Source organism: Melitaea cinxia, chromosome 2 (assembly GCF_905220565.1).
Source record: "Melitaea cinxia chromosome 2, ilMelCinx1.1, whole genome shotgun sequence".
NCBI classification, from domain to species: Eukaryota; Metazoa; Arthropoda; class Insecta; order Lepidoptera; family Nymphalidae; genus Melitaea; species Melitaea cinxia.
The window spans coordinates 13,638,447-13,650,497 of record NC_059395.1 but is presented as its reverse complement, the minus strand read 5'-3'; the positions used below and the strand labels follow the sequence as shown (position 1 = coordinate 13,650,497).

The 12,051-nt window shown below is 31.7% G+C and overlaps 1 protein-coding gene across 1 annotated transcript; it reads right to left on the bottom strand.

Annotated features, from left to right (window-relative positions):
* Positions 1-7,055: 7,055 nt before the first annotated feature.
* LOC123665268 (1-acyl-sn-glycerol-3-phosphate acyltransferase alpha-like) lies at positions 7,056-11,795 on the bottom strand. The gene is made up of 5 exons (XM_045599598.1): positions 11,605-11,795; positions 11,325-11,458; positions 9,106-9,287; positions 8,706-8,874; positions 7,056-7,228 (listed from the first exon to the last, which is right to left on the bottom strand). Exons 1-5 carry the CDS (start codon positions 11,793-11,795, stop codon positions 7,056-7,058), a joined length of 849 nt encoding a protein of 282 aa, XP_045455554.1.
* Positions 11,796-12,051: the final 256 nt, after the last annotated feature.

The following is a 12,051-nucleotide window of genomic DNA, read 5'->3' as shown; positions in this document are numbered from 1 at the left end:
TAGAGTTTAGTCAAGCACAGTTTAGCGGGTAGGTGTGAAGTGATAACAACGTTTGAAAATCTCTGCTAAAACTTTTAGTGTTATAATTTGGTTATAATAGTAATTTGAACTTTTTTCATGAATTTTTATCGCGTTTAAATAATACCACTCACCTGCGAGCAATCTCCTTTAAATTCTACTATATTCCTATTTAAGATATATCGCTATGGATTCAGTGACCACTAAGTTATCAGCGATGACGAAAATGTTCCATGAACGGATGAAGGAGTTTCAACAGGAATTGGAAAGAAATTCACCACGGTTAACTTCCTCTTCATTGGCATCTGATTTTAATGCTTTCAAGACATTCATCCTGACTGCTCTCTCTGAGCTTCAGTGCCAAGTTGAGCTCCTGAGTAGAATCATGGATCGTCAGGAAATGAAAACACGGCGCAAGATGTTACTTTTTCATGGAGTACCCGAAGACAAATCTGAGAACGTTTCAGCTCGCATCACCAGTCTCGTCGCTGAAAATCTCAACCTACCGAACTTCTCTAGTACTAGTATTAAGTCATCATACCGGCTTGGTCGATCCACAGGCAAGAAACCTAGGCCTATAGTCGTAAAATTTAGTGAGGTGGCTATTCGAGATAAGGTATGGTTTGCAAAAACAAGGTTGAAGGGAACTGGAATTACGGAGTCTGAATTTTTAACCAAACAGCGGCATGACGCTTTCCTGGCGGCTCGAGAGCGTTTTGGAGTCAGTAAGTGCTGGACACGCGATGGCTGCATTTTTATTCTCGCTCCGGACGGATCGCGCAACAGAGCTGAATGTTTATCTGATCTGGATGATATTCCTGATTTTACACCTACAACACTGGCCACGTCATCACCTCAAACCATCGCTACTACATCAAAAACCACGGAATGCAGAGGAGTTGCGTCTCGTTCGAAGAGGCCAGTTAGAAATAAATAAGTTACCTGTGAATGTTGTCAGCTCGTTTGCGGCTACTCTGTCTCGGGGCCCAGGGTCCCCGCTGTTGTGCACTATTTATTTAACAAATTTCTGTTTTCACGTTACATGTTTTTTACTTTTTTTTATAACATACTTTTTCATATTTATATAACTATACTTTGTTTTGGTTTTGTTTTCATTTATTGTTTTGTGACATTTTGGTGGGTATATATTTATAAAGTTTTTGTGTATCTACCCACGTGTAAGTTAGTTGATACAATTTATTGTAAGGTAGGATAATGATTAAAGTTGCTCAGCGATAGTGTCATGTTTTTTTTGTTATTATATTATCTGTAGCACAGGACTGTTTTTTTTTTTTTAGATTAAGTTACTAAACATTTTTTTTTCTTTACTACAAATATTTTTTAGTATTTCATTTTGTGATTTCGATTTGTTGTTTTTTTTTTTTTTTTAATCACTTTCATCGTTAGTGTTTTTTTTGTTATATAGATAAGATCTGTAGCATAGTACTGTGTATTTTATTTAGATTAAACAAACAATTTTTTTTACTATAAATATTTTTTTTTCTGTTTCTTTTTGTGATTTGGATTTGTTGTTTTTTATCACTCGTCTATTATAATGGTTATTGTATCTTTTTTATGAAAGTACTATTTTCATATTCTTGCGGCTGGCGGGTGAAGTTGTATGGTATATTGTAACAACACTTATTATTATATTATTGTCATTATTATTACATTATACATATATTTTACGTTTACTGTTTCTGCTTTAATAAATTTTGATCTTTATTTAGTTAATATTTATATTAATTACGACTTTATATTGTTCATTCACAAGTATTATAACTGCACATCACATTTATATAAAGTATGTCTTTTATAAACAATATCGATGATTTTGTATCATTATCATCGAATTCAGAAGATAGTAGTGAAGATAGTTACTATAGTATTCCTAGCCTAAGTGACAATCTAAATTCTATTTTTTCAGATTGCCAAAAAAATTTTAATGTAGTACATATCAACGCACAGAGTATTCCTGCTCACTTTCCAGATTTCTTGTCTACCTTTAGCAACAATAGTAATATTCAGGCTATTCTAATTTCTGAATCTTGGCTTAGGCCTTGTCTGTCTTCTATTTCTTTTTCTCTAACGGGTTTTCACCTAATCCGCAATGACCGCGTTGGTCGGTCAGGCGGAGGCGTTGCGATCTACCTTCGGTCACACATTCCTTACAATATTATTGACTTTTCGCAACCTCAGACTGGTGGTGGAGCTGAACATCTTTTTATTGAGGTAGGTTTTTCACATACCAAACTGCTTCTCGGTGTTTTTTATAGTCCATGTGTTTCTGTTGACTATTTCACGTCCTTTGAAATATTGTTACAAAACATTACTCCTTCATACAGCCACACAGTGATCATGGGCGATTTTAACACCTGCTTGTTAAAAAATGACCACCGGTCCTCCCGTCTTAATTCTGTTGTCAAAGCAGTGGATCTGCATATTTTACCTTTGTCTGCTACTCATATTTTTCCTAACTGTTCTCCTTCACTGTTAGACTTAATTATTGTCTCTTCAACTGACCTTGTTACTAAACACGGTCAAATGTCATCTGAGGCATTTTCCTATCACGACCTACTATATCTATCCTATAAACTTAGGCCTCCTAAAACAAAAACAAAAATTCTTTTGCAGCGAAATTTTGGTGGGATAAATTTTGAACGTCTGCAAGAGGATGCATTAAAAATTGATTGGTCTCCGGTGTATTGTGCGAGCACAATTGACAATCAAGTAGCTATTTTTGTTTCACTACTGACCCAGCTATATGATGTCCATGCACGATGATGTTCGGCCCGTAAAAATAAAGCATCTCCCTGCACCGTGGATTTCACCTGAAATTAAGAAATTGCAGGAGAAAAAGAACCGAGCTAAGGCAAAATATAGAAAAGATCCTAGTGAAGCCAACAGAGTAAATTATGTGAAGGTTCGCAACCGATGCAATAAATCTTGTAGAGATGCAAAACGAAGATTTATCTATAAATCTGTCTCACAGAAAGATTCTAGTAAAGTCTGGAATTTTCTCAAATCGCTAGGAGTTGGTAAAACTCGTCGGATTGATTCCCAAAACTTTGATCTTAATGCACTAAATCACCATTTTTCCTCTTCGACTGCAATTGATAGTACAACCAAACTAAATACAAAAAACCAGCTTTCTTTTTTGCCAATCCCTGATACTCCTGCTTTCTTCTTTGGTCGGTTTAGTGAAAGTGAAGTTAAGAGAAACATTCTCGCGATTAAGTCCAATTCGATTGGATCGGATAGCATTAGTCGTGCTATGATTATCCCTCTTATTGATATCCTATGTCCCATTATAACATTTATTTTTAATTTCTCCATCTCCACTAGTTCTTTCCCGTCAGCATGGAAAGATGCCGATGTAATTCCACTTCCTAAAAAAAGTAATCCCTGTTCTATATCCGAGTTCCGTCCTATTTCCATTCTCCCATTTCTCTCTAAAGGTCTTGAGCGTCTCATACATCAGCAACTTAGCCGTTATCTTTTTAGATATAATCTCGTCAATCCTTTTCAATCCGGTTTTCGTCCAGGTCATAGTACGACTACTGCACTAATCAAAATCACTGATGACATCCGATCTAATATGGACAATCAGAAGGTTACGGTGTTGACACTGCTAGATTTTAGTAATGCATTCAATACCGTGGACTTTGACTTGTTAATCGATACACTGCGTACCTTTAACATATCTCCTAAAGCTATTGACTGGTTTACTGACTATTTGCAGGGTCGTCGGCAGCGAGTTAGAGCTAATGACTCCTTTTCCAATTGGGTCGAGATCAGTGCTGGTGTACCTCAAGGTGGCATACTGTCTCCTCTTTTATTCTCTATCTTTATTAACTCGGTCACTAACGTTATATCTTCAAATTATCATCTCTACGCTGACGATCTGCAAATTTACACCCACTGTACCATTACAGAATTACCAGAGGCTGTTTCTCGTATTAACGAAGACCTACTAGCCATTTCTAAATGGAGTCAATCTTTTGGCTTAACAATGAATCCAAGAAAAACACAAGCTATCATTATTGGAAGCTCTAAACTTATTCCTCGCTTAAATAAGACACAATTATCCCCTGTAATTTTTAACGGTGTTGAAATTCCATATAGCGAAAAAGTGACAAATTTGGGAATCATATTTGATCAAAACCTCTCGTGGTGTCCACAGATTTGTGAGATAAGTCGAAAAGTTTTTTCTGCTGTGGGATCCCTTCGCATGCTACAAAATTTCCTTCCTACGTCCACCAAAATTGCGCTCGTACATAGTCTTCTCTTACCTATCTATGACTATGCTGACACTTGCTACCTTGACATAACCGAGGAGCAATTGAATAAGCTTGAGCGCATTCAAAATTTATGTATCCGATTCATATTTGGTCTCCGCAAATATGATCACATTTCCAATTTTCGCAAAAAACTCAAGTGGCTCCCAATTCGCCTTCGCAGGAATACTCACATTCTCAGGCTACTATACTGCATTATGTTTAATCCGGCAACTCCATCTTACCTAAAAGAGCGGTTTAAATATCTAACTGATTTACATGAACGTAGTTTACGGTCGAACAACAATCTACTTCTTGAAATTCCTTCTCATTCCTCTACTTTCTACACCAAATCCTTCACCGTACAAGCTGCTCGACTTTGGAATTCTTTGCCCTTGTGGATTAGACGTTCTCAATCCCTTCCTATTTTTAAGAAATCCGTTAAACTACACTTTCTTAAAATGGGTGGGAATTAATCCTTTGCTTTAGGTTTCCAGTCTTATGATTGTCTTCTTCTGTCACTATTAACTTTCTTTAAAAACTTCTTAGTTATCTAGTATGAACTTTGTGTGTATGTGTGTGTATGAATGTGTGTGTATGGGTGTGTGTCTGCGTGTATGTGTGTGTTCGTATGTATGTAAACAAACTATCTGTGTTAGTATGTATGTTTATTTATTGAGTTGCTTTCTATTATTTTTTATAAAATTATACTCTACACCTACACCGTCAATATATCATCTCCTTTGCCCTAAGGTTGCCTGGAAGAGATTGCTCTTAAGCAATAAGGCCGCCTTTTGTACATTTTTTTTCTACAAATTATTGCTAATGTTGCTTGCTTATTTTATTTGTATGGTGTACAATAAAGTGTTAAATAAATAAATAGAGGTTATTGAAAAGTAGGACTTTAAAGTATACATTGCGACCGTTTAGACAGGAAGGAGGCTGATGAAAAGGTTAATAATTCTATACACATAATATAAATCAAAATTCTGATCTATCTTACTACAACAAATGTTGCTCTATTATATTTCTAGAATATAAATTACGTTATGGCATCCAATACTGAGATTAACGATGTCAAAATATTACAATTTCGCGGATTGTTACCGATTTTTGTGAAATGACTCTTAAGAAGAGAGTATGAAAGAATAATTAGCATATTATAAATATTTTTTTAAAATAAAGACATTCGTATCTCATGAAAGAACAGAAACATTTGCTACAGACAAGTTTTATCATAGTTTTTTTTTTCTTTTCAGTAAAAGCTAATTATTATCTACTGCATTTTACTCCAAATAATAGATTTACAAAAATCAATTACTCGTAAATCATCCGCTCTCCATATAACTACACAGCCTCAAATCAATTTCAATATAACACACTAAAGATTCTATAGATGACACAAAAATTATTTGTATTCAACGGTCGAATATTTTAAATTCAACTTGCGATCTGAAGCGTATATATTGTGAAATGTTTTCTTTACGACTTTCTATATTGAAATTGTATGCTAAGATTCCATACAAAGTTTTCCTTTCTGACTCAAATACAATGTCACAGTCACACAGTCAGTGGTATTTCTTTGGTCAATTAAAATATGCAATTTATTTTGAGTCGTCATTTTTTTGTATTTAACATATTTTATATTTTAATACGGTTAACATATTAATATAGCCAAGACCTCGACTAGTACAATTTATTTTGTTAAAAAAAAAAACAAAGAACTTTTCTGTGTTACTTAATTCTAAAAATAATGCTTAAATTACAATATAGTAGTTTATAGTTGGGTTTACATTTCGATTGTAGGCTAATTAAAAAAAAAAAATTACAGATTTTTTTACAAGTAAACTACGTACCTACCCTACAGAACAATTATTTACGTAAACATTGTAATTACGATTTCTGTGTGGTTTTTGAGAAAAATTTTAAATATACAGAAACCTTATATATAAAGACAAATACAAAGTAAACATGTTTAATGCATCCATTATCTAATACTTGATGCGGTAGCATTAGTTCTCTAAAAATTTAAATGGCTTTTAATTAAAAATATCAGTTTCATTGTAGAAGCTAATTTTATAGAAATTTTTTTTATTATAAGAGACGATTTTAATACTTCAATGACTAAAAATAAACGCAATTAATTTAAAATAATAATAATACTTCACTGATTTTTCGAAGAGATATAGGAATGATATGAACTATAAAATATAGTAATATTTGGCTTATTCAAATACTGCTTTCAGTATTTTAATATGATTAAAACATTGCTTAGTAAAGAAGTAAGAAAACAATAACAAAATGTCTTCAATCAAATGTAAAATTGAATGTTCACCTTTAAAAATTAAACCATTATTGTGAAAAAATTTACAAAACGAGCTTTACATTTTCTTTACAATATATTAAAAAACTAAATCACATGCTGTGTTTGAAATTACCTTTTTGTATGATATTTAAATAACTAAAAAAAAAGGTATAAAATTATTTCATCTATGTCTAACACATGTATGTATTATTAACGACTACAGTAGTATAATCACTATAAAACTAGAAAAAAAAATTAAAGTATTAGTTTCATTCCAAGTACAAAATACATTATTACTGTGCTTGAAATTAAGTGTATTAACTAATTTACTAGTCTCTAGTAGATTAAAGTAAGTCAAACAAGTTGAAACTAGTGATTACCAGTTTTAACTTTATAGTTCTTAGTTTGGTAATGTAATGTAAATTAGAGTTTTGACAAATTTTTACCAATTTTCCTTAGTCCTGTGTAGCAAGGGGGTAGTTTGGTGGTAGACCACTTAGGACTTCCTTCGATAGTTCTTTGTACGCACTTTCCATAATGTTCTGGATTTCATCCTTGAGTTTCGGTACATCATCTATTGTAAGACCCACAGTTGGCACTGGTTCCAGACATTGAATTATTGCGTGACCTGTAATTTAAAGATGTTTAGTAAGGGGGTATCCATTAATTACGGTATGCTAATTACTTCGCTATTTTTCGATCAGTTTAGACCCCTTCCCCCCTTAGGTGAGATTTGCCTCGACCCCTCCTCCCCTTACGTGAGATTGACGCTAAATATAATAGAGATTGACGGGAAACAATAAACCGTTCAATTATACTATAGTTAATTAATTTAAATTAAATAAAATTCAAAGCAAAAACTCAATTATTTTAATATCCATGAGATTTATTTAACGGGCAAAATGAACACTCAAAATATTTTTTTAATATCTGTAATATTTTATATTTTTTGAAGTTGAGGTGAGATTTTCGATTATCCCCCCTCGGTTTAAATGATTTTGGTGAGATTTCATTGGACCCCTTCCCCCGTCATTCTGAGCTTCGTAATTAATGGATGTCCCCTAAACAGATTAATGTCAAACAAAACAAAAAAAACCTTTACTAATACTACACTACCTTTTCTAATATTACTACTTTAATTATTAAAATTGCTTTTTTTTTAATGTTTTCGTAATGTAGAAACTAATGATAATTTAAAATAGTAAAGTAACAACAACAACATACCTTTTATTTTAGAATACCTAACAGTTTTAACTACCTTGTTGGGTAATCAGGTAAATTAGCATCTTGTTTTTTCTAATATTTTTTTTTATATAATTAAAAATTAAAACTCCCACAATATTTCAAGCCCTATTTCACCTCTGTAAGAATTAAATTTCTAAACCCATTATTTATTTGTTTTAATCAGGATACTAAAATGAACATACTTAAAACTAGTAACTTTCATCCTCTATTTCACCCCTCTGAAAGTAGGACTGCCAAAACAATTTAATTACCAACTATGTATAAATGTGACTAGTAAGTACATACATAATATCTATCATATACTTTGTAAGAAACATTTTAAGCATTGTGTTTGTATTTAGATATTAAAAGAATTCCACAAAACTAATGTCTTTCAAGATGAGGTTTGTTGTTGTTTAATTTGCTGAACAGGAGTTTTACAATAACATATATAAGTTTCTTCAGCTTGATATAAACGGAGCACATAATCAGCTAGCATACAGGAACTCCATATAAAATGTAGCATTCCAATGAGTACCAAATCACTAATCATATTAAAATAGTTATATTATTTAAAATAAATAAATTAAACTTCTCTTTTGAATCAGTAGTGACACCTAAATATTTCCCTACATATGTAGTAAATTAAATAAATAATTTAGTAATAGTGGTTTTATGTATTACTTGACATAAAAATAACAGTAAAAAAGTTTTAAGTTAACATTTTTATATATTTATTAGTGTAAAATGTAATTTTTTGAAAATGTCTAGTAGAAAAAAAAATCATAACTAAACAAAGTCTGCACTGATATTAAACCACACATAAATTACAGAGTCAATTATGTATATTATAATTTTGGCACAGAAAGAATACAATTTACCTTTGTTAAATATATATTTTTTACTATTTATAAAATAGTATGGTGAGATTACAACTGGAATGATGGGAACTTGAGCGGCGACAGCTATGTTGAAGGCTCCTTTTTTGAATGGTAACAACTTTGTGAAGTCTTTATTCCTTGTACCTTCAGGAAATAGCCAAAGCTTTGTCTGTGAAAAACAAACATGTTTTTTTTAAGTGTAATTTAGACAAAGACAATAACAACAAAGTCTTTACTTTTTCTATTTCTTTAAATATACTAAATACATTTATAGTGTGAATAAGTTAATGAATAAATTCTTGATTAATATGATTCTTTATATATTTCTGAAAAGTAAGTTAGATAAAAATATCTTATCTTGTTCTTTAGTGCAGTCACAATTTATTTATTTGTCTCATACCTTATTTTTAATCATGATGTCAGTTGTGGCTTTGAGAGTTTTGTAAGCATCCTTTGAGTTATTTCTGTCAATGAATATAACTCCTGCAAGATATGCCGATAAACCAAATGGCCAAATATAAAATAACTCCTTTCTGGCGACTGCAGCTATTTTCACTGCTACATGCCATATGTTAAACATACCTGAAAAAAAAACATTGTTTCTTTTAGTCTTACTACCAATATCAAATTAAAATATATCTTATTAATGTGTATAAGATTTATATAAATGTTTTGATTGGTTCTAATGTTCAGTTGGTAATGATACTTGCTTTTCTTCTTCTTCTTTTATTTTTGGCATACAATCGCCATTAGCGACATTCTGACATTGTCAAGTAAAAATTAATATAAAAATAAAAAGCGCACTTCAAATTTTAATTTTGAATTATTTTGTTATCCGGAAAATACTTAAATAAGGTAGAATAATATATAAAAAATGCACATATTTGTGGTGTTAGAACAACTAAGGAGTATAATAATATACATAAACTTCTAATTCACGAAGACATTATATAGTTACTAGCTGACCCGGCAATCGTTGTCTTGCCGCTAAACGCTATTAAAAATAGGGGTTGATGGTAGAGGGTTGAAAATTTAGGGTTGTATGTATTTTTTAATGTTGTATCACAAAAAAATAGAAATTAAAAATTTTGTCTAAAAAATAAAAATTTAGGGGTGGACTACCCCTAACATTTAGGGGGATGAAAAATAGATGTTGGCCGATTCTCATAGATACCGGATAAGCACAAAAAATTTCATCAAAATCGGTCAAGCCGTTTCGGAGGAGTATGGCAACGAAAACTGTGACACAAGAATTTTATATATTAGATAGATAAATTAAATTTTAATGTTGTTAGCGTTAATATATTTTGTAAGGGTAAAGACAACCTTTGGGTCTTTAAAGAAGTGTAAAAGCAAAGTGAAATTAACAGGAAGTGGGATTTTAAGTTGGGATAAATTATCAAGGGGCACTTGCTTATCATTCTAGGTGTTCAAGTTTTGCCTCAAGTCAAGTGTAATATTTATTAATATCTATGTCTATTGTCATTTTCATCAAACACCACATATCAGTCCACTAGTTATCCACTATTTTTGTATATTAAATAAATAATTGCTTGTATGTATAATAGTTTTTTTTATGAATAAATTATTTAGTATCTCAGTCCAAATTTTTATTTTTAGCCAACATCAAAAAAGGTGAATGTTCTCAATTTCACTGTATTTTTTATAAGTGTTATTACTGGGTGCAAAGGTTGTGATGATTCTCATTTTATTAGAAAGCTAGTGTTCGTCTTGTGGTCCCATAAAAGAGATATTGTACCTTATTTTTCGATTTAAATTGAAATTGGGGCTAAGATCTAGATTAGGTAAAACCGAATTAGAAAAACCGAATTATGGGGTTTTTGGATGTGGAGGGTGGAGGGTGTATAGGAATCTATACAAGGTAACACTGTCACACCTCAAAACCCCATGGTTATGGAGATATCCATGGTTAAAGTTTTGAGGTTAGAAGAAGAATTTAAAGCTATTATAATACCTTTGAGCTCGTACTGTTTGCATTGTGTGTCAAATCGACACTTTTAAACAAAATAACGCGTCAGACATAATATAAAATTAGTAATATTGTGTGCTAGAATATAGGTTTAGAAATTCGAAAAATACCCAAAACCGAATCGGAGCACCCCACTGTCCACGTGGTCTTGGTCTGTCCTACCCTTAGAGTGTTTTTTTTTGTGCCGCGGAGGCGTGGAGGGAGGGCTGCACTTCCCGCAGCGCCGGAGCCAAGCGTTCCTCTAACTTTCGAAATTCTTCTTCTAACCTCAAAACTTTAACCATGGATATCTCCATAACCATGGGATTCTGAGGTGTGACAGTGGTACCAGGGGTAGCGATCCCCACCCTCTCCCCCCCCCCTTCCCCCCACGGTCCCAAAATTCGGTTTTACCTAATCTAAAGCTTTACCGTAATTGGTTTTCTTTTGTTAGAGAATAAATACAATTAATATCTTAAATTAAAAATTGTTACTATTTTAGTAAATCATATTTCTATGAATTAAATAAAACAAATTAAGAACAATAATAGAGATCTGGATATTTTGTTTCTGTAAAAATACTTCATAAAGATTAATTTAAATAATGAAAAAATATTACAAACTTCGTTAAAATCAAACAAATATCATACCCAATATATCAATAGAAGACTGATGGTTCGATACAATGACAGCTCCTCTATCCTCAATAAGAACTTTACCATTTCTCAACACCCATTTTATTTCCATAAGTTTGGTTATATGTTTAATTAATTGAACACCATATCTGAGGAATTGAAATTTATAATATTCTTGTTATTTAAATAAAATTGCTATGAATAAATTAATAGTTTTTTTTTGAATTAACATCAAAATTAAGTAACAGTTTTCGAATCGAAATTAAAAATACTAACAAAATTACGATGGACTTACAAAGAATTCAAAACATTTCTTGGGTTGAATACGAAAAACGGCAGCATAAACAAACTTATCACAGACGCCCAAATGTAAAAAACAAGGAATTTTGACTGAAATTTTACATAATTGGGCGTTTCGGAAAACAGTTGTTTCAATATATACGTCGCTATTGTTATTATAAAAATGTAAACAACTTTGTCCCACATATTTATTTAGTTGATGTTGGATGCGGCGCTTGCTCCTAAACTTCTTTCTTCAAATAAAGATGGTTTCTAATTATTTGAGCGTTACTTTTCTTGAATCATCGAATAAACAATAATATAAGTAAGAATGTTGTATTCTATTGTTCAAATATTTCACTGTAGACGGTTCTATTTTATTACACGAGTTTTACTAAAGTAACTACTTTAAAAAGTAGGATTTATTTTAATGACAAGAGTTTAAAGATTATAAAATTACATA